This window comes from Alligator mississippiensis, chromosome 2 (genome assembly GCF_030867095.1).
Source record: "Alligator mississippiensis isolate rAllMis1 chromosome 2, rAllMis1, whole genome shotgun sequence".
NCBI lineage: Eukaryota > Metazoa > Chordata > Crocodylia > Alligatoridae > Alligator > Alligator mississippiensis.
Window position 1 is genome coordinate 7026907 of NC_081825.1, and position 25783 is coordinate 7052689.

A 25783-nucleotide genomic window follows, 5' to 3' on the forward strand; every position below is an offset into this window, starting at 1 on the left:
CGGAGGTGTAGATGGGCAAATTCGGCTGTAATTTGGGTGCTTCAGGCTGCCTCAATGCTATATTAAATAACATCACTGTAGTATATAATGAAACAATGCTTAGAAGCCATTATTGTTGCCCCGTCTAGTTTGGACCGACATAGACTTGGTCCATCCTTGCGCCTACAGGTTGCTAATCCAGCGGGTGTTTGTCCCAAAATAGCTGATCACCTTGCTCATTACTCTCCAGTTGATCCATAGATCCACTTTCTTGGTAGTTGTCTTTCTCTCCAGCAGATCCATAGATACAGTGCTATCCTTTCATTTTTCTTCCCCATCTAACTCTGAATCCTTAATATGCATCAAGTGGAGAAAGCCCTGAGCTGGGAACACTTGAACCCAGAACAGAAGCGCTCTCTCTGTCCAACCTGGCCTTTCTGACATTTAGTAGTGCCAATTTTGTTATTTTTATTTTTTTTAAGAGCTCCCAAATGGCTAAGCATATGCTTGGGACCCCTCTAGACTATCTACACTTCAGTCGCCAGGCGTAAATGGGCATAGAAAGCTGATTTCTCTGCCATGGTCCTGGGATTGTCGGGATTGCAGTCTGCTCTTGATGGATCTCCTCACCCTGGCACTTCACTTCGTAGTCTGTTGCGAGTTTTATTTCGGGTTTAGAGCAGAACTACTCTAGACGTTTCTTAACCCACGAAGCAAAACCAAAGCATAAAATTGTAACAGAGTAAAGCATTCGTGTTGGTTCCCCCAAATTAAGACCCAGCTGTAAACACAATTGCTAGCTTTGACTGGTATCACCATCTGCCCAGTGTGTTTTTAATATTTTGAATGAAGGTACCGTGGGAGGGAATCGGCCTTGCAAAGTGGCTGTAGTCAACAGGTGTCCAAGAAAATGCAATTACGTTTTAGAAATGAGCAGACGACCACGCGTTTCATTACCCTTCGATGATGACAAAGGGTGTACGTGGTCCTGCTTTGCAGCTTGGCCGACGATAAATTTATTGTGGCAGGTTTTGCAGCCTTCGAACTGGAAATGTGTCAGAGCCATAGGTGTTCTCTTGTTAAAGCAAACCGGTGCAGCTGCGCTTCTGCATGATGCAAATGCTAGTTTGGATAACTTTGTACGTGCCCTCCAAAAGAGCAGGCCTGTTGTTCCTGGGGTTGGTACCTGCACAGATGATTTTGCCTACGATTTGCAATTCTTATATTGTACTCGTGTTTGAGTAAGTGGAGGATTGCATGGAAGCGTACATATGTTGAAGTCTCCATATTAGACTTCTAAGCTGTATTTTCAGCGTGTGCATGGTTGTGTGGGAGAGACAGACTGTGCGCGTGTCTTTTTTACAGGATGCTCTGAATGCAAAGCCGAGGGCACTTGTAACAGTCATACAAAGATTAAGGGCTTTCCCAGTCTCCAACTACTTTAATTCTACCCCACCTCCTAATTATTAACTAACCACACAGTTACTAGCTCTTTTGAGGCAATACCAAGCTTGCATTTTTGTAGCCCATACTTTTAAGTATGGAGTTTTGAGGTCAGTAGGCAGATGCCTGCCTGATTTGAATAGTCTGAGTTTCATTTTTCCCTTAAAGCATGGATTCAACCTTTTTAGGTTTTAAAAAAAAATGCAGCATACCCCCAAATTTCAAACGATTCCTCTGCACTTGGAGTAGGTGTTTTACAACTTGCAAGTAAAGCAGAAGGCAGGGTAGAGTTTCACCTTTTATAGACTAACTAATTGGAGACTGCCAACTTGCAAATAAATTGTACAGCCATAGCAAAAATATAGAAGCAAGAGGGCCGTGCGAGACTGAATCCAACCCCCGTGCTCAAGGCAGCATTATCCCCACCTGAACCATCCCAGACGATGTTGTTTCTAATTTGCACTCAGATGTTTCCAGTGATGGAGATGTCTAGGAAATCTCTTCTGCTGCTTAGCCACCCCTACAGATAGTCGAGAGATTAAGGTGATCTTCCTAAATCTCCTTGTTGCAATTTAAATCCATTGCTTTTTTTTTTTTCTCTCTTTCTGACCCATGTAGACAGAGAAAGCAATTGGTCTCCATCTTCCGTTATCCCAATCTTTTTGGTTCTCCTTTTAAAGAGACCCATCATCCCTTCTCTGTGCTCCCCAGACTAAATAATCCCAATTTTCCATGACTGTTATCATTTTCTAGGCTGCTAATCACGGGTGTGCTCTTCTTGGCTCTTCCCAGCTTGTCCACTTTATGTACCGTGCCCGAATTTGGACTCTTGCTGCAGGTGAGACTTTTTTGAAAGCACTGCAGTTAACAGTGCTCCTGTTAACGTGGCCTAGTATACAGCTAGCCTTTCTTTTACAGGCCAGTGCAATGCTCCTGTAATCAGCTTGTGATCCACTATAACCCCCACGGTCCTTTTCTGCAGCGATGCAGTCTGTGGGCACGATCTGGTGTGCAGTGCTGCCTGATGGAGCTGCTTGGGGTTGGAAATTTGGCATCAGGAGGTGGTAGCAGTGTTATATGGCCACTGCTTCTCCGCTGCCACGTTTTTGGACCTACGGGGAAACCTGTGGACCTGATTTATATGGCTCCGCAGGCCAGGAGTAGAGCACCTCTGAACTAAGACATTTCGACTCTTAACTCGATCCTTTTTTTTAAGTGCTCACTACCTCACCCAGTTGGGTGTCCACCGCAGATTTATTAAGTGCACTCTTAGTTCCATCATCCCAGTCATTAATCTGTTAAACCTGAGCTAAAATTAATTAAAAACAGAGTCCATTAAGAACCTGGCATCTATTTCAATTGCTATTTTTTTTTTTTCTTCTAAATGATGTAACTGGGAAAAAGAGGGGAATGGGTGAGATGGGTGACCTCTGAAGTCCCCAGACATCAATTTAATCTGAGACCATCAGTGCCATCTATGAGTCTATGCTATTATATGATGTGAGCAGGGAGCAGAGTTGAGGCATTTTTGGATGCATCAACTCTGCATTTTGTTAAGGCTGTATTTTTTTTTTTTTTTTTTTTTAAGCTAGCTCTGAATTTTTCCTTTTTGTTTTGCAGAACTTGCTTCAAGCAGAATTAACAACCACCCTCTGTATTTTTACCTGAGGGGTGTCTATAGAGGGGTGTCTATAAATGATAGATATAAAGAAAATTCTTTCTACCTATCAGTCTTAACATCCTCTAAGAAAACCCCTTTGGGAACAATGCATGGACTCTGTCCACAATGGGCAAAGAACTGTACATTGCAACCATTGTATGGCATACAAGGGTTAAATGCTGTCAACTTTCCTGACCGTTCCCTCTTATAGAAATTGGTGTAGCTCGTCCCTCCCGCTTTTCAAGAACATGACGGCGGTAAGCGCGGAGTAGCTGAACCTGGAACGGTTATGCTTGCATGCCCCGTAGACTAACTTGTAAGAGCTTATCTGGGTATCATTCAAGAGCTGCACCATTCAATGCCCAGTGTTAAGGCTAAGGCGACTCCTTATGGTTCTCCCAGTTCTACAGAGCAAACCCATTGGCCACGTTTTTATTATTTAATGAACTACAGCCTGCAGATAAACGGTTTGAAAGTACTTATGCTGGAGAGCAGCCATCCTCATTCCCGAAGAAAAACCAGATTTGGGGTTGCTAAATTAAAACGGCAGCAGAGGGCTTGTTAATATTTCTGCGTTGGCTCGTGGTGCCAAAACACTTGTTTGCCAAACCAGCGAAGAGGGACAGCCCTGTAATTCAAGCATGTACTGCCTGCCTTGGGAAGCAGCTTTCTTAAAGAAATGTGGGACTGCTTTCCCATGGCACTATTGCAAGGTACAGATGTGCTTGCAACCTCCAGTGTTCAAAAATCATAAAGGTATTAAAGAGAACCGTGAATTGCTAGTACTTAAGGCAGTGGAGGGTCCCTGTTTTCAACCTTTTCCCAACTCCAAGAGCTAGAATCATACCTTTTTTTTACCCTTGAAGTGATGATGCTCATGCAGTTGCATAATTTTGAGAGCTGGGGCTTTAGGAAAAAAAAAACCCAGCCAATATTATGAGACATCTAATTTGATGAGGGAGCGAATTTGGCTTTGCGCCACCAAATGCCTTCTGTTAGCAGAGTTGTTATTAATTTTTACTTGCTTGGAGTGCTTGAGGGTAAAATACAGCTGGAAAGGAAATTTAAAAAAAAAAATAATTGGTCTCGGTGTTCACAGCATTAACAGTGGCATTACCCCTTCATTCAAAAACAAAGCTGGGCTTATTTTTGTTGCTGCCTTGTGGATATGGATAGCATTAGGTCTCTCCTAGCTCCCAGTTCTTGCATTTCTCATGTTACACAAATGCAGTTAATAAGGGGGAAAGTAGGAGTCTACCTACAACCAGGTGCGGGTTTCTGAGTCTATCAATGCCAAGACATCTACTCGTGGTCTTGCACCGTATGTGGCTGTCAGCACAATGTGGCATCCGTCTAAATGAGGGCTGACCTCTGGAAATGGTTGACTTCTGGGGACCGTGCTGCCTTTGTGCTACTGACTGTATTGCCCCAGTTAGCATTCAGAATTGTGCACGTGTGGCCATGGGTAATTTGGTGCCAGTTTGATTTTTGGCTTATTTAAAATTAAGTTACCCGAGCTTTTCTTCATCATGGATTAGAAAATAGAGTGAAAACAGGCTCTCAAATCCTCTACCATCCCTTCCCATTGTTCTCTTGCTATTGGTGGATGACGCATGTATAGGCCCAACGTTTAATTGATATTTCCAGAGCGGATCAGGTTTTGCTTCTTTCCTACCCCTTTTTGCATTCGGAGAGTTTATCTTATGAAAAGCGCTTTAATCGTGCATGTGTATCAAGTTGATTAGCATACAAGACGAAGCAGCTGTTGATTGGACAGAGCTTTATTACCGGGAGAACCAAAGGTGTGGACTTTCCAAGGCACGTGGGGCCGTTGCAGCACGCGGCTGTCCGTGGCCACTCTGGTTGGCTGCTTTTTCGTACCTTTTGTAAAATGTCCCACTTGACTACAGACTTTAAATGGGGACCGTGGCTTTGTCCCACAACTGTTGCTAATGGGAGAGCTGGCGGGGTGGCTTCTTTAAGGTCACCGGCTGTATCCCAGTTAAGAAGCTGTTTCCCTTTCCTCTCTACCTTTGCCAAACTTCAGGCATTTAGGTTGAGTTTTTCTGTGGTGAGCCGCTGCCTCGGGCCAACTTTTAAAATATTTGCCAAAGCTGCTGCTGTTCAGGATAATGAGATTTAGCATTGCGCATGTGAAGCGAATTCTGGTGGTCCTTTTTTGATTGGCCCTAGCCCTGCCGTAACTTGGAGCAAGGTCTCAGCATTTGCCAGCAGGATAATCTTCGTGTCAGGGATGCTTTTTTGCTGCAAGAGCAGAATTCTTCCCAGACTTGGCTAACTTTTATAATCACTTAGAAAAACCCATTCCTTTTGCTAGCAGATAAAATACCCGACGATTCAGTCTGCACTGAGCATGTTCTGTCTTTCTCATGTTCTGCTGCCGGACGGGCCATATATCTGCCATTCGAGCACGCTCCACCCAGCGTTACAGGCCGAAATCAGACTGTCCCAGTAATGAGTTGTAACTGGGACTTGCTTAAGGGGCAGCCGTGATGCCCCCTAGTGCCCATGCAACTGGTACCCAGCTCTGCCTTTAGGGTACTGTCCCCCTCTCGCCTGCTGCGTCTTGATGTACCTATTGCATTGAAAGGGGGGCTGCCTAGGGGTCCTAGCATGAGCCGCAATCTGCCGAATAGCCAGCAAGTCCCTCCTGGACACTGCTGGTCTCAATCCTGCCCTTAAACTGCATGGGCACTCCTCACTGCCCGTGTCTCAGGGCACCTGTAAGCCTTAAGGGCTGATTACATGGCTCTGACCACCCCTTTGTACCATGCCCAGGCCTGTCGGGCTCTGTCCTTGCCTCTCTCAGGCTTTTTTTATCTCTCCCCCTACTTCTGGCTTTGTTAAATGGGTGCACCAGGTCTGGATGAGTTGGGGCTGGGTATCAAACCTCTTCAGAGGGGCTCCTGTCTCTACTGCATGACCTTCTGCTAGAGCATGGGCAGCACGGAGAAGAAAGCTCTCATTTTTAAACGTGGAGGGGACCGACTAATTAGGAGACTGGACCTCGCGGATCCCAGTCTGAACCCAGAATGATTAACTTCCCCATCCGCATTACTTACACCTAGAATAGCGGAGCGCTCCACAGACATACTTTTGTTCGGTGCTGGCTGGGGCTCTGTTTCATTTAGCGTGTACTTAAATTTTTTTTATAGTTGCTCAGCAACCCCAGCACATACCTGAGTAGGTGGCTCTTAAATACCAAGTATTATAATACGGTGATCTTTGCAATACCTGTGAAGCACTTCCCATCTTCTAAAACAGTGACAAGCAAGACGAGCATATTGATTAGCACAGGTGTAGGTCACTTGAGTTTTAGCTCATGGCAGCCTCAGGTAATGCTTGAGATTTTGCACAGACAGATCCTTGCTCAAATCGAAGGTGAAATATTAGACAGGCATTGGACTAAAATCTGTCTGTTTTTATGTTCCAACTTCAGGGAGTGGGGGGGTTGTTTTTCCTTTTTTTTTTTTTTTTTTTTTTTTTTTTTTTTTGAGCAAAATGGATTCCTACTACTGAAGCCTGATAAAATATTTAATGATATGGAAACATAAGGCAGCCAAAATATGCCAACGGCAACAGAATCTCAGTCCAAATCGCCTTAAAACAGAAATCAAAACTCCAGGATAATTGAACAGTTTCTTCTGTCATCTTCGGCCTCCTCTATATTCTTTCGGTCAGGCTAGGAGTGTCTCTCGGTCTCCCTGCGGGGATGAGTGGTTGCCAGATCTTTCTTTTTTTTTTTCCCCCCCAAAAAGCGCTCTCCTTAATTGCTGAGGCAGACTCGAGAGAGGAAGCCAAGTACCTACCTGCCTGCCAGTCGGGAAATCAAAATGCTTAGTTCAGACCACGAGCAAATGGTGAATGGGCTTCAAGGATGAAAAATGAAATGACAGTGATTTTTGTGCGTGCTAATTAAGAGATCCCCACCAGTTTGGCTCTTAGAGGCAGGAAGCTCTTGGGCTTTGTCTGTTATCGGCCCGAGGACTTGAGGAAAGTTGCTGGACGTGTGAAAGCTTGCCCAGCAGCTCCCCCAACTATTTGGTCGGCCCAATAAAAGCTATTGCAAAAAAGCCTGGACTCTGACCTCTCTTTGAGCATCCCACCAATACCGCAGGGCAGAAGTTACTTGGTGCCAAGGTGGACACCGGCCCACGAGGTAGTTGGTGTTCGTACAGTCCATCTTTTGGAAAAATGTTATAGATAATCCAGTTACGTTCAGTGCCTTTTTTTTTTTGTTTTTTGAGAAGGGAAGAATTAAGTAGCTAGAAACCTCCCCATCCTCATTTAGTTTGGGGATCGCAGTGGTGCGAGCTTTGAAATGTGGGTACCTGTTTGCCATGCCATGCTGCTTCTCCATCCCTGACTCCGATGCCCAGCTCCCCTGGCACTGCAACCACCAGCTGCTTCGCGCTCAACCCTCAGCCTGGTTGACTCTTTTTGGAAGGGAAGATCAGCAAATCCTTCCATGACCTGTTCGCTCCTGCCCAGCTCTGCTAGTTTCCCGTTCGTCTCTATTGCAGATCCTGGCCAAGGCTGGTCAGGTTTTACCAGCCCTTTGTCATCCCATCTCCTTCCAGCTGTTGACCTCCCCACCCCACTTTCTTAACCTCATTCTTTCTAATGTACCTGTTTCAAGCTTTTCCCTCCCATCTCTTAAAAGGTTGGTCCTTTTCCCAGCTGCCACCTCCTGTCTACTATCTGGTCTCATTCTTTCCTTCACTTCCGAGCCTTCAAGCCGTGTTGTGCATAATGCCTGCCGTGGAGTTCCCCTTCAAATCCATGCTAAGACCTTTCCAGGCTTCTACTATTTGCTCCACTAACACTGGTTTTGCCATCGTCCTTGGTGGCGATTTTTACTTGGCCAGATCTGAAGCTGTTGATCTTCATGGCTCTGCTTCTGTTGGTCTCGTCTGGCTCTGAGCATCAGCCCACCTCAGCTCCCCACTCCCTCGGCTGCATCTAAATGCTGAGAAACTACATCACGCGTGTCCTGGGCTGGGTGCATTGGATGTAAAGCTGTATTTGTTAGCAGCATACTTTAAACCACGTTTCTGCTCGTAGCTTTTACAGGTGTGCACATTATACAAGAGGGAAGGATTGCAGTTGCTTTACACTTGCTCTCGGGTTGATTTTGAAGAACCGAGTTCGATGTGGGCAGCTCCACCGTTTCCACTGGGACTATCGTGACTCCACAGCACCTGAGTAACTGCGGCATTGAATGCAGCTGAGAGAGCTACTAATCTTATGATTACCTGGTACAATGAATTGCTTGAAGCTCATCCACCAGTGTGGAAGCTGCAGCCTGTGTGCCAGGCTAGTCTTGATTGGCAAGGGTCGAGGAAGCCAGAGGTACCAGATTACACTGGTTACATGGTAGACACAAGTTTCTGTGACCATAACCAGAAGTGGGGAAACCAGTGGTGGTGCTGAGCCACATGCAGAATTGCTTTCAAGTAACTCCCGTGTCCTTCAAAATGTCCCAACCACCGAAAGACCCAGTGCTTGTCAGCTGGTCTGCATCAGCCCAGGTCTGCTATTGGAAGTAGAGGTCATGGGGTGAAAGTCACCCAAATTGTCCAAGTGGCACTGGCTACAACTCAGGCTTTTGTCCTTTCCAGATATTGCCACACCACCCTGACCACGGGTTATCTGGTGCCAATTTGATTTTTTGGGGGTTTTTTTTGTGTTTTTAATGGAGTTACCCAAGCTTTTCTTCATCATGGATGAACTTTGATTGGAAAACAGAGTGAAAACTGTAGATTAAGTAGGTATTGTATCACTTGTAAGAAGTGATCACTATTTCCCTGTGTAATGCTAGGCTGGAGATGGAGATGCTTATTTGCTTCCTACGCAGCAGCATGAAAATTAAGTTTTGAGACAACGGTAGTGAATTTAAGCATACAATTCCAGTTGCCTACTTTTCCAGCTGTTCTTCCTTTCCTTCGATCTCCTGCAGATGAATATAGAATTGTAGACTCATAGAAAATGAGGGTTGAAGGGACCTCCAGGAGGTCGCATCTAGTCCAAGCCCCTGCTGCAAGCAGGACTAGCCCCAGCTACATCATCCCAGCCAAGGCTATGTCTAGCTGGTCTTAAAAACTGCCAAGAATGGAGACTCCACCACCTCCCTGGGGAGCCTCTTCCAGTGTCTTACTATCCTCCTAGTGAGCGAGCTTTTCCTAATATCCAACCTCAACTTGCCTTGCTGCAGCTTGAGCCCATTGCTCCTTGTCCTGTCATCTGCCCCCACTGAGAACAGCCCAGCTCCATCCTCTTTGCAGCCCCCCTGCAGGGAGGTGAAGGCTGCTATTCAATCCCCATCAGTTTTCTCTTCTCCAGACTAAATCAGCCCAGGTCCCTCTGCCTTTCCTCACCAGTCCTGTCCCCCAGCCCTCCAACCATTTCATTTGCCCTTTGCTGGACTCTCTCCAATGTGTCCACATCCTTTCTATAGTGGGGAGGCTCAAAACTGGACACCGGACTCCAGGCTGGACACAGTACTTATACATATATGGTGACTTGTAGGCATGGGTCCAGATGAAGACTTGCCTTCAGGGTCACTCTTGACCACGGAGGATACAGTCCTCGACCGTTAGTTTAGTTCTGCCAAACCATTTCTAGACCACTAATGCATCCTTCCTCGGACTCCTCTGGAAGCACTTGGGAAGGATCCTTCAGAAACGGTGGAAATGCACCTGCAACGTGCCATTTATACCAGAGGAAGCATGCTTCACTTTTCATTGTGGGGGATGCACAGTGCAAAGTAAGTCACGTGTGTGCATGCACACACGTGTGTTGGGGTGGGGAGGGAGTTACGTAGGTCACCTTTTGATTTCCTGTAAAGTACTAAAAGACCTAAGCCTGCGATGATAAATCAAATAGACCCATATGCATTTCATCGTCTGCAGATTGAGAGCCGGGATATGTTTCTGATTTCATCCCGGAAGATGCACAGTATGCATCTTCCTATTAGTCAGCACATCTTGCAAGAACAAACGCTGGAAGATAACTTGCATCAGGATGTGCCGAAGTTCAAGTGTCAGAGTTGATGGAGTTCTTGTTTGCGGTCTTGAAACTAGACAGTGTTGTTGTTGTGGTGGCAGCGTGTCAACCCCCTCTCCTTAAAAATGTATTTTACATTTGAGTTCTTGGCAGTCTTGAACTTGTACTTCGTGCACGGCTTTTAAAAGTGCCATCAGCATTTTATTTTCCATTACGTGGTATCGGTTTATGCCTCCAAACTGGTTGTGTAAGCTTGCTGTAGTGTTAAAATGCACTGCCAAAATGTATCTGCTTGCTTCAGGCAATTTTTGTATGCAATGATATATAATATCATTGCCACAAAGAGGGTAGAATCTGCCTGAATAACTTAAGTAATTCAAAACTGGACACTGCAAGGCCTGCAATAATTGGTATGTACTATATATTTAATAATTGGTATGTACTATACATTTACATGCACAAATGTATTTCGGCTGCTTTCAGGACTCGTACTAGAGATGATTTTTTTTTATTAGACCAACAAGATTTTTGCAAAAATCTTTGCAAAAAATAAAAGCTTATCATCTCTACTATGAGTCCAGATTGCTTTTCCTCCTAGACTGATCCGGCTACAACCTAGATACCTTTCAGCTGCTTTGCAACAAAAGGCCGTAGTGATATAGTTTCTCTATCTGAATGAGACTCCATCATAATTATTAATGTTGCAGAAGAGCCCAAATTTTGGCTCCTTTCAACAAATGTGGTCTTACTTTCTTGGTGTGTTGCCTTATCTGATTAGCCGTCATCCCTGCCCTGCCCCCATAATCGGGGTACGTGTGGAAAATGCGCAAGTCTCAATGGTTGCATCACCCAGTATCTTGCTTGTTAGACCCGACGGTTTTAACGTGGCTAGGTTTGAAATAATGGATCCGAGGTTGATCTCCCACAGTGCTAGTTATTGATCAAATGGTAAAGCCAACTTTCTAGTTGGAGGGCCGGCTGTCTCTATTGAAAGGTTCACGGAGCGATTTTAAGCACTTGCTTTACTGTCGCCAGTTTGGCAGATGAAATTTCTAAATCGGCCCCTTACCTTTGATAGGGGCTAAGGGTGAAGTTGCATGGTAGTTCGACCATAGTAAGGGCACTCCGAACACAAGCACCCCGTCGTTAAAGCTTGTTAACTTGTGCCAGGTGCCCTTGAGTGTCTCGGTTACACCACTTCAGATGAGGGTTAACTCTGGGCTGGGCTGCCTGGCTTGCGTTAGGATAACTTCTGTCTGCTCCACGTAGCTCGAACAAGCGATTTGCAAATCCTCCAGCATCCCAGGATGCACTGCCCCCAGCCCCTCCACCCAGAACAGGGATTGAGCTCAGCTGCCCTGGTGCCTAGCTGCTCCCTGTTTGCTAGCAATTGGAGCCATTCAGGGAAGAAATGGTATTAACCCTTAGTGGCTGATTTGTGCACGGCACGTTTTAAGTTTAGCACTGCTTAACTGGCCACGGGTTTGGTATGGCCTACGTGCAGCATGTCGCTTCACTCTAAATGCTATTGAAATGGGATGCTGAATGCAATTGCTGCCCTTCAGTGCTTTGATTTGGGGTCTGAAGACCCCTTAAACAAGTTTCATCTATCTCATATTGGAGATGTCTCGACGTCATAGCCCCCCACTTACACGCATTTAACACGGGTCAGCTTCATATGTTGGTAGCCTCTGGGTAGAGACTAAACCCTGCATGGACATGGCTAAGTCCCCGTCCTTCACATCACTAGGTCTAGTTTTAAAGAGCAGGGCAGGTGTACGCACATGAACAGAAGGCTTCATTCTCCAGGGCTGTCGCTCCAACCTTTTCAGCGGCACGGCATTAGAATCAAATAATTCTGTATAGACCTTGAGAACGATAAAACAAAACCCTTTTATTTTATGGGGGGGGGGGGGGGGGGGTTTCTATAGCTCGTACAGAATAAATTTTATTGTGTATTGTACTTTACTCGGGCTCTTTTTAAGATCTTGTTTTTAAACACAAGTTACTTGATTTCCCTGAACATGTTGCATGCTACCTCCTGGGCGAGAGGCCTCATCGATGCCAAAAGATAGGGCAGCATTCTTCTACATACCGATCTTGTAAGGTCCCTTCCAGTCCCCAACTTTTATGAACCTATCGAGTCAAAGCCGAGCTGTTTCACGCCATGCTCCCCGAATACGTACGTCTCTGACCTTTGCGGATGTCAAAGCAGAGAATCCTTCTGACCGTTTTGGGGCGGATGTTCCCCACTAAGATTAAAAGATCCATTATTTTGGCTTGTGAAAAATGTTGGAGAAGCGTGAACGTTGATGGTGTTTGGTTTGATGGCACGCAAAGCGCAAAGGATGTAACGAAGCATTGTGTTTAATCTTCTGGGCAGGTTACCTTAAGTGTGACACAGATGATGGCTGCGAGAACAAAGAAGAAGCAGGAGGAGAAGAGCTCTTTGACACTGTAAACTCTTCAATCGTGTCCGGGGACAGTATCCGGTTCTTTGTGAATGTCAATTTGGACGTACAACAGAATGTAGCTGGTAAGTGCACCGACTTTTTCATATTTGTTGTTTTTAATCAACATTTTGGAGAGTCCAGCTGCAGTGGCTACTTCTCCACCTTATATTGAAAGGTATTTACCCTTCAGATACCTGCCTGTAGCATCCAGGAGACCATTTGCAAGCTCAGGCATCTTTCCGGGGCACGTAAGTGTCTCCTAATAGGCACCAATCAAACATTTCAAAACCATCCCAAGTCCTTTCAACTTTTGATAGGAAAACACTTGGTGGAGGTAAAGAACGGGTGCTTTAAAATTGAAGCTCCCACATCATCTAGGCTTCCTCCTAACCATCCCGATTCCCACAAGCGCTGCAAACCAACCAACTCCAGTGCATCTGAATATCGGAGTATTTGTGCAGTGCCTAAAAGTGAACCTGAAACTTGAACTTTAAGTGTGTGCTTGAAAATGTGGGTGCTGTAGTGTCCACCCAGTTCTTCTGCATGCGTTCAGTCTGTGCCGCATGTGGCTACTGCTCATGAGATTAAAGAAAGCATTGCAGGGGGAGAATCCCAATTTTTGAAGGGGGTTTTGTTTCATTCAGTTATCGAGGTTGGTTGTGACCACTTGTGCTACGGTCATCAGTGGCGCACTGTTTGCCTCCTGACTTTTTTCAATGAGAACTGAATACAACCAGAAAGCTTTCTGTCCTTAAATGTTAACACTTTGGAAATGGCATCAGTTAATACAACTCTGCACTTCTGGATCGGTTTTGTTTTTGGTTTGATAATGCTTCTTTTCCTCTCGCCTCGGTTTAAAACACGCACGCATGCACATAAAAGGGGCGAAGACGACACGTGAACAAATGCATCCACCGTGAACTCGTGAATTTAGTAACCTTAGAAAAATCAAATGTGTCTGCTGACCCACGTTCTTTTAATGTCCCCTTTTCTAGTTGATGCATCTCAATGCCCCTGACAGACGGATGTAAACTTTTTTTTTTTAAGACCGTTTGTCTGTCTGGGCAGCAGTTAACCCAACTGATGCATCGTAACATTGGTGCTACAGTAAATGAAGCCAACCGATGTTGGAGGCACGGAGTCAGCAAGAGTTGCTCGTGATCCGATTATTTTGCTTGCTTTTGATAAGCTACTCGTTATCAGGGCTTAACATCTGAACTCGGTTCCTGCCTGAGGAGCTTGTATTATAAAGGCACCAGCAGGTGCCAGAGTCTGTTTGTGTTTGCAATTCAAGATGGGATGAGGTAGGAAAGGTTGCCTGTTTTTTAATGGAGTTTACCTCTCCTTCCAACTCTCCTGGCAATGGCTTTTATGCAGCTCTGGGAAAGAATGATTTTTATGAGAGGCTATATTTTGCCATCTGAATACACTGATCTGCACCAAATGAAAGGTCTTTCCAGGAAGAAGAAAAATTCCACGTGAGAATCCCTGGATTCCTCCCTAGGGTTGCTTTTGCATCTGGAAAATGTATTTGAATGTGTCTTGCTGTTCAGAAAAAACTTTGGGGCTAAACAAGGAGACGGGCTTTTTACCTTTGGCTTTGAAACTTGGGCTTCCTCCCCAAAGCTGGTAACAGTGCAAAGCCTGCTTCCATAGCTTATCAAGAAGGTTTATGGTTAATGATCTCCAATTTAACGAGTAGGATCTGAAACCCTTATATTTTAACTCTGGCTAGGCCTCTAATTTCATTGTTTCATAGTTGGTCGGGTCAGAAGGGACCTGAGCAGTTCATCAAGTCTGACCCCCTGCCATGGCAGGAAAGAGTACTGGGGTCAAACGACCCCGGCAAGGTGTCTATCCAGCCTCCTCTTAAAGACCCCCAGGGAAGGAGCCAGCACCACTGCTCTTGGAAGTAAAGTAATTTAACTTAGTAAAAGTTGCTGCACAATACACAAACCCCTATAAATCTGTAAAAAATATAGTGTGTGCTAGAAACCGTAGCAGAATGTAATACAGGCCTGTTCCAGAACCATTCTCTCCTCCTTGCCCCCCAAGTCTCTTCGTAGCCTGAAGGGGTGATTTTTTTTTTTGCCTCAAGGAAAAAGTAACCAGAAGCACTTCTTAAGCTTTGCCATTTACTGACTTTATATGAAGGTTTAATTTTGTCTGCATTTAATTTTATTTTTTAAAGCCTGGTATTGGAGCAGTGTCACTTCTTTGCAGAGTACGTCTTTGGGAGTTAGCAATGCTGCTCATGTTTTTGGAGGATCCTTTGGTATTTGAAGAATAAGCCTGCTTCTCTTTCGAGCTGCTTCCTTGTTTTTTCTCCTGCTTTTGTCCGTTTGGACTGACGTACCCTCCTCATCCCAAGTCACCACTACGTACTTGTAACAACATCAGAAGATGCCGTCGGACTTTCTTTTGTCCCCTTAAGTCACGTGGCATTGGTGAAATCCTACTCATCCTGACCACAAGATTTGCATGTCCATAATTGAACTGTAATGGTTTTTAACCCCCTGTGCAACCTTTTCCAAAAGGGCCAGGTCAGTATTTCCGCAAGGCGAAGGGCTTGGTGAGCAGCTGTTACCAGGGCACCCAAGGGGAGAACCAGGAGTAATGGCCACAAACTCCTGGAAGACCGATTCAGGCTCAGCGTTGGGGGGAAAAAGGTCTTCACAGTCGGGGTGTCCAGACTGCGCAATAAGCTCCTTCCAGAGGTGGTGCAATCGCCTACCCTGGAAATCCTGAACAGGAGACTGGATGGTTACCTTGCTGGGGACACCTGACCCAGTTGTCTTTCCTGCTTGGTGCAGGGAGCTGGACCCGATGATCTTCTGAGATCCCTTCTGGCCCCTTACAATCTCTGAATTAAAATTTTAATCCCCTTAAATTGAATGGGATTACATGCACCCAGTGGGAATTTTTTTTTGCTGAAGCATCTCTGCAAGTTAGGTACCCAACATCCTTTAATGTCAGCAAATAGACCTGTAGGCTCTGGGACCGGGTACAGACATTTCACTCTTCCCAGTGTCAGCGATCAGAAACCCGTCTATACCTGGAACGAAATTCGGTGCACACGTGGCAGAACTTGGTCTGAGATTTGTGTCGTCCCCCCCCCCCCCCAAGTGCGAACGTGCGTTCTGTTCGCTACCGATGTAAACTACACTGCTTGCAGAAAAATGCACGACTTGGGTTGATTCTGCCTCGGGCTTTTTGAATGTCTGTACCTAGCCTGGAGGGCAAAGAAGTTAGCGACTAGATCCTTTTTCAGAAAGGGGCACTTGCTCTGGAGCACAGTCTGCCATATCTGCACTGGCCAAGCCTGCATTTGTTCATTTGATTTTAATCCATAATGAAAAGCACATCTGCTTTGTTTGGTTTCTCTTGAATAGTTGCCAGACATGGAGTCTATAATCATTCTGACTGAGCAATATTTTAATCCTCTGCACTTAAAAATAAATAATTACATAAAATAAAACCCTACAAGAAGTGAATTAAGATTAGTCACAATGATGAGCTCAGAAGATGATTCAGCAGTTGCAATGTCATCTTATTCTTACCTTCCTGCCTCTTTTCTTTTGGGTCTTCATCCCAATACTGCTGTGGTTGGGTTTTTTCATATCCAAATTCTAATATTGCTTACTCCTTGGGGTGCATTGTCTTTGGCCAACTTTTCTGCAAAGTTTCTGTCTACCTTCAAATGCAGTGCAAACAATAAGCATGTGTGGAAGCGCTTTGAGCCCTTGAGGAGAGGTGCCTGAAGGCAGTATAAATACATACAGGAGAATTATGGACTTGGTGACAGCTCTGCCATCATCCCATCTAGTTAATAATCTCCATGTGATGGATGTAGAGTTTGCTACACGCATAATTAGATGCACTTTATTGTTGTTTTAAAACCTCTCTGCATGGGGATTAGACTAAGTTGGGCAACGAAGCATAGCATAAACTTAAAAAAAGATGGTGATCATAAGCTGTCGTCATTCTTCGTTGGGTGCGGGGAAGTAGCTACAAATAAGAGGTACTGGAAGAATAAAATCCAGTGTCAAGGTTAGGGTTAGCATATGCTGCTTATGCTTTTAAGACTGCAATACCCAAGTAGGCATAGATGTTGGTCACTAAAACACAGGTCTTCTTTGCAGCTTGGGTCACTCAGTGACTTTTTCCCTTGGGGTAGGAGCCAAGAAAACTTCATCCTCCATATGTTGTGGTTTATGGGATATTAGTGATGGGTAAAGGTGGGCAGGCTATACTGTTTATAGGCTGCACTTTATTTCTGGTGTGATGGGTTCATTGATGGCACACACTTGCTTATCTCTGTCTGGAGGCTACCTCTGCTCTGGAGTCTGCGAGGCTGACGGGTGTTTGAAGGCAGTGCAAAAGTAAAGGAGAATTCTGGATTCAGTGACAGCTACACTACCATCCCATCTAGTTAATAATCTCCACGTTGGCATGAGTTTAGGTTCATCCGAAATGGAAAATCCCACTCACGTCTCTGCCCTCCAAGACCCCTCTGTCTCCAGGTATTTCCAGGAGGAGAGGAAGGAAAGAGTAAGAGATGGATGGGGAAGTCTTGCAAGGAGCTCCTAATGGTGAGCATTGCACTTGGGAAGGACACTTCTTCATACCTTTCTCTGGATACCCTTTGCAATCCAGTGTCGCTTCTCTGGGGATTGAGACTTTCCTTCAAGGGAGGTGTCAACCAGGAGGTCCTTCCCAGTCTCCTGTTGCACTGTCTTCCCAACCATCATCTTGGAGCCATCCATCTTCAGTGGGCAGCAAAAACTTTCCTATTTTAATTTCCATCTTCAGCCACTTTGGACTTTGGAGATCTCCTCGTGGAGATCTTTGCTTGGCTACCATAGGACAGGCTCCAAGTGTGTTTTGTCAGCCTTGCGTTGACCGAGGTGGTGATTTTACGGTCTGGCTTCCCTGACCTTTGCATCTGCTTCCGTTTCTTTCCTTGGCCAATGAGCTAGAAGATCATCGATTCTCTTTTGGTAGGTGGGGATAGATCTTTATGCGTCTCCGCCTATATACTGCTTTTGACACCTTCCCAGAATTGCAGGGTTGGAAGGGACCTAGGGGAGTTATCTAGACTAATCCTTTACACAACTGCAAAATTAACTATCAGTTTTCTTTCCCGTGGAGCTGATTGGCATTTGGGCTTCATACTAACGTGTCTTGCAGCGAGTCCCTGCGGTGGATTAAATAACCAGCGGGGTGGGCCTGAACCCATCCCTTCCATCCACATTTGGGAAATTGCAGATCTGCCCTCGCAGGGCTCAGGCTCATCGCTAGGAAAAAAAAAATATCGATTGGCTGCAGCAGGAAGTCTGCTATCGCTGTCCAACGTGTCAATATTGCATAAGGTTGCAAACCACCTCCTGTTAGTCAGGGGGAAATGTGGTCTGTAGGCAGTCATTGAGGTAATGATGCAGTGCAAAGTAAATCCCGCTTGCTGAGCTGCTCAAAACCAGCTGCTTTCCCTTTTTATTAGGATTGGAACAAATATTTTTTTCCCATGGCTTTTTCTTGTGTCTTCCTAGGATCTTGAAATGAAGCCATGCTAGAAAACGGTCAAACTTCACCTTGTTCCCCATTTTGTTTGTGGGATAATTTTAGTGTGTGAAACCATCCTTCTTTATTTTTATATTTTTTTTTTTTTTTTCTAGATTGGGTTGCAATTGGGCCCATCTGGAATCGGAGGTGTGCAAGGCGCTGATGCTATAACTCATTTACAATCTGTGTATTTTTTATTTTTTGTGAGCCATGTATGAATAATAAGTATTTTTATTAGCAGCACCAACTTTTAATTGAGGGGGGGGGGACTGGCATGTTGGTGCTTAAAGCAAATGCAACCTTACCTTCCCGCTCCCTCTCCCCCTCCCCCAAATTGTGGGGGGTTTTTCAAGTGCAAAACCAATCAGGAGGCAGGATGTGGCTTTGTTGGAAATAACGGGACACATTTTACACTTCACAAGAAATTAAAGGTTGTTCCGCCCTCCAGACAATAGATCATTCCTAGGTACGTAGAGTCAACAGTTTCCTGTAATCTACTCCAGAGATGCACACGTGCGCACACACTCTGCTGCCGCTTTTACTAGCAAAACAGCTTTCCAGCATGCGGTCGGGGCCCTGTTAAGATAATTAAAAAAAATAAAATAAAAAGGTGGGGGGGGGGGGGGGGGGTTGAGGAGAAATGCTAGCTGGTGGCGCCAAGTAATTCCAGGGAGAGCAGTGTCCAGAGACGAGTGGTCTGGGCCTGAATGGGTATCATTCGACACACAATAGTCACATTTCCTCATATTAATACCAAAGTCCTTTTTATGTCTACAGGCACAATGCTGACCCACGAGTTACATCTGATAACTCCCAGTTTAGAAGTTTGATGTCAATGTGGGATGTCGGCCCCTCAGGGTTTCCTCCGCTAGAATGGAAAGTGGACGCAGCCGATTGTGTTGCCGTGAGGGGGTCTCCTGACCTCCCCCTCCGCCCCCCAACAGCTTCCGGATTAGGGTTTTTTGTGTTGTTTTTTTTCAAAGCAGTATTTCCAAACCAGACTTAAACCGGTGCGCCCCACCCCTGTGCGCATTGTAGATCCTTCACATCAGGCTCGCTTCAGAGGCGGCTGGTTACCTGCAATTGTTTAGGAAGAGACTTTTTATTCCCTTGCACGAGCTGGTTGCTGTTAAAAGGACTTCCTTTCCTCCCCTGACAATAGTTAGGGTCAGAACATTATCAGTCCTTTTCTTCCAGGTATTAAAAACTCTTGCATTGACTTCTGTATGTATCAGGGCAGGGTGGGGATCCCAGCTGTGCAGCTGAGCTATGTAATGAGCAGGGATCCTGGTTTTCTCAGATTTTTAAAAAAATCCCTGTTTTTGGGGGGTTTAAAAAAAGTAACCCTGAACCTGCATTTTTCTGTGATTTTTTAAAATGAAATGCCATCGAGAGAGATCAAGAGAGAGAGATCGAGAGATAGCAGGGGCAGGCAGTTATTTTGGGCAGAGGGCCACTTACCCAGTTTTGGCAAAATGTTGAGAGCCACATGGGGTGCCCCAACCCCTGGTCACCATCTTGGGACCAATGTCTCGGGGCCAACACCAGTGGGGTGCAGGTTGGCAGGGGTCTGTGGAGCAGGGCTGGGCTGCAACAGCAGGGAGAAGGGAGAGCTGGCCCAGCTCCATAGAGCCCCTGCCAGCCAGGACCCTTTGCTCCTGCTGCCCTGCTCTAGGCCCTGCTGGCGCTGGTCCTGGGACACCGGTGCAGGCCCCCTGCTCCCGCACCCACTCACTTTTTCAGTGCCCCCTCCAGCCCCGCGGTACAGGCTGGGGGCAGCATGCAGCCCTGACCCCATGCTCACCGGCAGGGAAGGAGCTGGTGCTGAGTGCAGGGGGAAAAGCAGCCCCTCGCCCACCCCGTGCTGCAGCCGCTCGTAGCCCGCGTGGGGCTGCCTGTGCCTGCTCGGGACAGCCCCGCGCAGGCGGCGAGTGGCTGCAGCACAGCACTGAGCAGGGGAAGGGCCTCTGCTAGGGCTTCTGGCTGGGGGGTGGGGCTGGGCGGGCCCTGCTGTTGTTCTCCTGGGTCCTACTGCCCCTGGTTCTTGTCATTTTTGACAGGAACCAAGGGCAAATCAATACTAATTGTCTAAATTTTTTAGGGGCCCTGCGGGCCGGATAGAATGACCTCACAGGCTGGATCCAGCCCACCGTCCGTATTTTGCCCACCCCTTTCTAATGCATGTTAAATTTAATACCTCCGCTGTGAGGTTCTAAAGAAATACACGTTGGGCTGCTTTGATGCTCAGTAACAAACGTGTAGTACTTTATGTTATGCTTAATCTGCAGTAGCCTGTGTTACTGTTCATTTGTGTAGTTATGCAGTTTATGTGCCGCTTGAATGGTCAGTAAAATAGGCTACTATTAATTAAAGTGCATTTAAAGCACCCAGTGGGTGGTGCAGTCAGTCTTCAAATTAGAAATGTACTTTAACTTGTCGAGGTCCACAGGGCCTATAACCTTATCAGCTCTTTTTACAATAATAAAATAGCTTTTTATTTCAAAAAAAAAAAAAAAAAAGTATAAGACTCAACTAGAAAACAATGAATTCTTGCTTTTGCTCTGTTTTTGACTGTTTGGAGGTAACTGTTTATTATGCCAGCACCCAGAGGAAGCAGTTGAGCTGCAGACCGTTTTGCTGTACAAATGCAGACGTTGCCTGCCCCAAAGAGCCCCCAGTCCGAGAGCTGCTCCAGGCAGCGTGGGCGCAAGCTAGAAATCTGCTGTCCTCGCCTCTCTTGGCCCTGGTTTTCATGGGCTCCAAATACCAGCTGTGGAAGATATGTTTGGGGAGAGGATCTGCAATAAAACAGGGTCTGCAAGAGAGATAAGTGATAATAAATAAGTGATAAGTGTTCAGTTTGGGTTACATCATTGTTCTGCCTTTTTCAAATGCCATTAAAAAAAAAATCCTTTTTTCTTTTTTTTTTAAATGAGATCAGAGACTTTCCATTACTTTCACCACTTCTCTCTCTCTCTCTCTCTCTCTCTCTCTCTCTCTCTCTCTCTCTCTCAAGGGAGGTGCCGGGATGAGCTTCAGCTGGCTCTGACAAAACTTTGCCTTAAGGTCCCTTGGATAATTTCATGTTGAGCTTCTGCTATTTCTATTTAGCACTGAACCAGTCCTGTCCTTGCCGCTACGAGCATCCAGGTAGAGCCCTGCCAAGGCTCTTAATGTACCAGTGCTTTGCTATTTGTCGCTGGCTTCAAAATGCGCGCGCAGCCCCCCATACACTTCTTCGAACCCATCCAAGTAACATCTGTAGATAAGTGTGCATACCGCCTAGAAAACGACAGTACATGCGTTGTCTTCGCGAAGCCCGTTGTACGTCTGGTGTGCTCTTCCTCTCCAAACCGGAGCGCAGCCTAACCCATAGAAAGGCGCTTAACGTCACTGCTGGTTATTCCTGTGCTTTCTCTGCATCCTTTCAGATGTTAAAGCTTTTTCTTGGGTAGCTAGACATCTTCCCCCCCCCCCGCCCCCTCTAAATCTTTCAAGCCGTTTTATTTTTCAACAAGGAGTAGTATATAATGTAGAAATAAATATGCAAAATGGCAGTAGTCTCCTCATTCTAGATGTCTCTTTAATCTCTCGTCATCCTTCCCCCATCTTTGGTGTGACATTTTATTTTTGGAGTATTGCTGACAGCCCATCAAACCAGGTTCATGTTGGTTGTGTCCAGCCTAGTTCTAGTTCTCTGTCCGCTCAGTCTGTCTAGGTTTTCTTGTGGTGGTAGATCAATAAAGGTATCGGCACACAACAGCCGTTAAGCCAAGCCAAAGAAGGAAAGCAAAAACCCATAAGATCTTCTTCTCCAATGTATGTCCTTCACCATGTTGGCTATGGCCAGACAGTGTCAGACCCAAGACTTTCAAGTGACCTTCAGGATGATGGAGCAGACCTGGGATGGTGTCGCCAAGAGGAAGGCGTCCATGCTAGGCTTCCTTCCCTTGGAAAGGATCCAGGTGGCATGCTCTCAGATGCTGAGATGAATGAGGCTCCGGGACTTATAACGCTTTGCCATGTTGCCAAAACTTGTTTTGAGAAGTTCTTCTTTTGTTTTTATTTTATTTCAATGGCCCTGCTCCAGAAGATGTAACCCGAGATGGCTTTTTTGCTCACTTTGGAGAAGCATGAGAGTTTACTTAAGATGATCACCTAAGAAAATCGCTGGCAGCAGTGGAGCTGGGATATGGCTGAGACAGGGATGCATGGAGAGGTGCACCATATAACAAAGTATAGTTTTGACTTAACACTGACTTCACACGCATCCTTAAGGATGGAGCTGAGGACAGATTTCAGACCGTCGCACACCCACGGATATATTTTTCTTTTATTTGTAGGCATACTTAATTCCTCAGGGGTTTCCTTTTCTGGAGCCACCTATTGCATGGTTTTCAGCTTTCTTGCCTTCCTCTATATACTTATTGCTCCCGAGCCTTTCAAGCACGTCTCCCTGTGTAATTAGACTAAATCTGAGGCTGTTGTAAATGAAAAGCATTGGGGAAGCACTGGCTGTAACAGTGGAGGAAAAATGCTCGGCATTTCTAGTTTAGCTAGAGGCCTAATTTTTTTTAATGCAAAGTACCATTTTCAAAAGATGACTTGTAAATCGCACACTCCAGGAAAATATAGTGTAATAATAGTAATCGGTGAAAAATTACACAGGGAGACTTTCATAAGCTGTAATACTTTTTAATCTACCAGTTATTACATTTTAACAGGGGAAATGGCTACTGGACCTGCCATCTACGCTGCTCTATCCCGCCAGACCTAAAACCTGTTATCCAGCCATATCTAAAATGACTAAAGGCTGAGGATGTGGGGCTGAGTCCTTTCTGCTGCGTGAATCGTAGTTGCAACTCGAGTGTTTCTCTCTAGCTCAGATCCACAACCCCAAACACTTATCTCAAGCCAGGTGTTGCTTGCAAGCGGGCTGGCTTAGAAGGGGTAGATGCTAAAGCTTGAGTGAACACAGGTAGCCAAGTGCAAAGCCACCCGTGGCCAGGAGCATGACTAGGGGCAGTGGGTGACCAGCACATGAGCTCTGGGTGCTGATGTATGAGGGGCACCAGGATAGACTCCAAGCAAGTGCTGCACTACTGTGCGGGTGAATCCATAGTTAGCCCTGGCCTCTAGGGATAGGAAGGAACTGGTGGCACCTGGGGAAGGTATGGGTGTCATGGCTGGTTCAAAGCTTTGGCCGTGGGGAGTGAGGACACGAGTTGAGGGCAGTTGAGGAGTTGCATCCTGTTGGCCTCAATCCCCTCATCTGCTACACCTTCACCCCACGTGGAGATGCTGCTGTTTAGGCAGAGGTTTCGGCACACTTGGCAGTCATGGGGTTAACATGCATCCCTCCTGCAGCTGCTGCATTTGCTGCTGAATTCAGTGATTCCTGTTGCCAGATGGTGGCAATGAGCACCCGTGGGGTGAGCAGTGGTGCCTGGACTGGGGCAGGGGCTGCAAGAGGGCCCTTGCACCTGGCAGCTGCTGAATTTAACCCCCTGGTGCTAAAGCCCATAGAGACAGGGGATGTTGGGATATGATCCTCACTGCAAAGCTGCAAAGTTTACCAGCCATGCCTCTGCTTGTTCTTTATAGCAATGTGTGCAGTTCCAGGTAGATATTCCTCGTGGCCAATCTCACTTGTCAGGCCAGCTCGAGATGAACTGATTTGAGCGCAGGCAATTTATGTGCCTCTGCCTGGAAGGGATAGCCTTTCTGGTGAGCTCATTTTTTTGGAAGCTAATTGAGCTAAACGAGCTCTACAGTGCTGGAGGAGGTGGGCCAATGATGTAGCTTGTGCCTGTGCATAACATGGATGATATTTTTAGAAGGGGGGGGGGGGACTGGATCATGTATTTTGTGCATACATTACTTCCCTTCTTTTTAAAAATGCATTAAAAATGCTGGGGGTGGAGGAGAACAGATTGGGGATTGCTAACGTCTAATAGCCATAATTGTAAGATATGTGTTTGGACCCACCCACATCTTTGCATCTATGAAGTCTTTGTGTATATGTGTGTCTGCTGCTTAACAAAAAGCTGTTCCATATTTCCATTGGATTTGGCAGAATCACATAATAGTGGCTTTCAGTGTGTGCCTTGTGCACTAAAAATAATTGCTGTATGTTCCTACTGACAATTCAACCAGGCTTTACTGCTCTCCAAATGTACCCTAGAAATTGTGCGTGACTTGCACAAGGTGACCTCATAGTAGAGGTTCACCAGTATATCACTCCATATTGGATCAGCACCAATAAATGGAAAATTGACATTATTGGCAATCGGCTTTTTTGCTCGGTGTAGCCAGTTTAATGTCGCCCATAAATGCTGTGTACATGTGCACAGCCGCAGCACGCATGTGGCCAGGAATGCAGCCCGGCAGCTTCCAGAGCAGTATCTGGCTGGTAAGTCGGGGGGGGGGGGGGGGGAGATCAAGGTCCCCATGGTGAGGGAGTGGGGCTGGAGTAGGAGCAGGGGGCAGGAGCTGCCCAGCTGGGGTGGGGCAGGGTGGAGCTGTGGGCGTCTCATCCAGAGGGTGCCGGGGCTGGGGAGGGGGGCGGCTCCCTGTGGCTACATGCGCCCCTGGGGAGGCATATGCCCCACCAATTTGTGTGCAGGGCGAGGGTGGGCAAGGGGCCAGGGGCTGTACTGGCATCTTTTTCTGGTGGAGCGGAGGGTTGTACTTGGGGCAGGTGGGGGCAGGATGGGCAGCAGCAGCAGCATTGGAAGGGATAGCTATGGTGTGGGCTTCAGCCACCCCAAAATGTAGTGTAGCCCCACCCCATAGCCACCTGTCTCAGTGCCACTGCCGCCTGCCCTGCATCTGCCCACCCCGAGCACAGCTTTGGCCCAGCCTCCCCTGCTGGGTAGAGTCCAACACAGCCCCTGGCCCTGAGCCTGCAGTGGGCAGCCCACCTTTGCCCTACCTACAAAGTTGGGGGGAACATGCAGCAGTGGGGTGCTACCCCTCCTTGCCCCCCAGAGAAGCCACCCATGGCTCCATGTCACACCGTGCCCTGGCTGGGCAGCTCCTGCCCCAGCCCCACTCCCTCCCTCATTGCGGGGCCTTGATCTGCCCCCCACCCCATACCGCCCGCTTCCCCACCATAGACTTACCGACTGGATGCTGCTCTCCAAGCTGCTAGGCTGCATATAGACTATTGGATAGTGTTGGCCAATATGGCTGGCTAATAAATGGCTATCCATATCATCCAAAAAAATCTTTATGGGTGCGCCCCTACCTTTTATAATGACTTGCACGCACAAAAATATTATAGTAAGTGCCAAGTTAACGTGTTTTGTCTGTGCGGATTTTATTCTAGTTTTTTTTTTTTTTTTTTTCTTTTAGCATGGATTCTTGCCTTAGATTTTCCCATGGCGTTTCTGCAAGGGCAGTAGGGTCCCAAGACTTTCTGTGGTTATCAACTTATTTGGGCAAATAACTCCTTTCCCAAAACTAAACCTGAAAATGTGGGTTCATCTTGTATGTAAGGTTGGTTTATAATCCGGGGTGTGTGCACACGCTCTATCGTTTTCAGTACAGCAAAGAGTGCAGTCCATCGGAGAGAGATCCGTACTTCTAGAATATAATTTAGACCTAATGTACCGTCTTCGCTGAGTGTCCACAAGTGGTTACATGCATTACCAAGTAC

The 25783-nt window shown here is 46.3% G+C and overlaps 1 protein-coding gene across 5 annotated transcripts in view; it reads left to right on the forward strand.

The window, feature by feature from the left end:
- The window catches only part of SLC4A11 (solute carrier family 4 member 11), a 213402-nt gene that overhangs the window by 98054 nt on the left and 89565 nt on the right, over positions 1-25783 (forward strand). For all 5 annotated transcript variants that reach the window (XM_059721424.1, XM_006276075.4, XM_059721427.1 and 2 more), the window contains one exon: positions 12492-12644. In XM_059721424.1, the coding sequence (XP_059577407.1) occupies positions 12492-12644 (153 nt within the window). The remainder of the gene's footprint in view (positions 1-12491; positions 12645-25783) is intronic.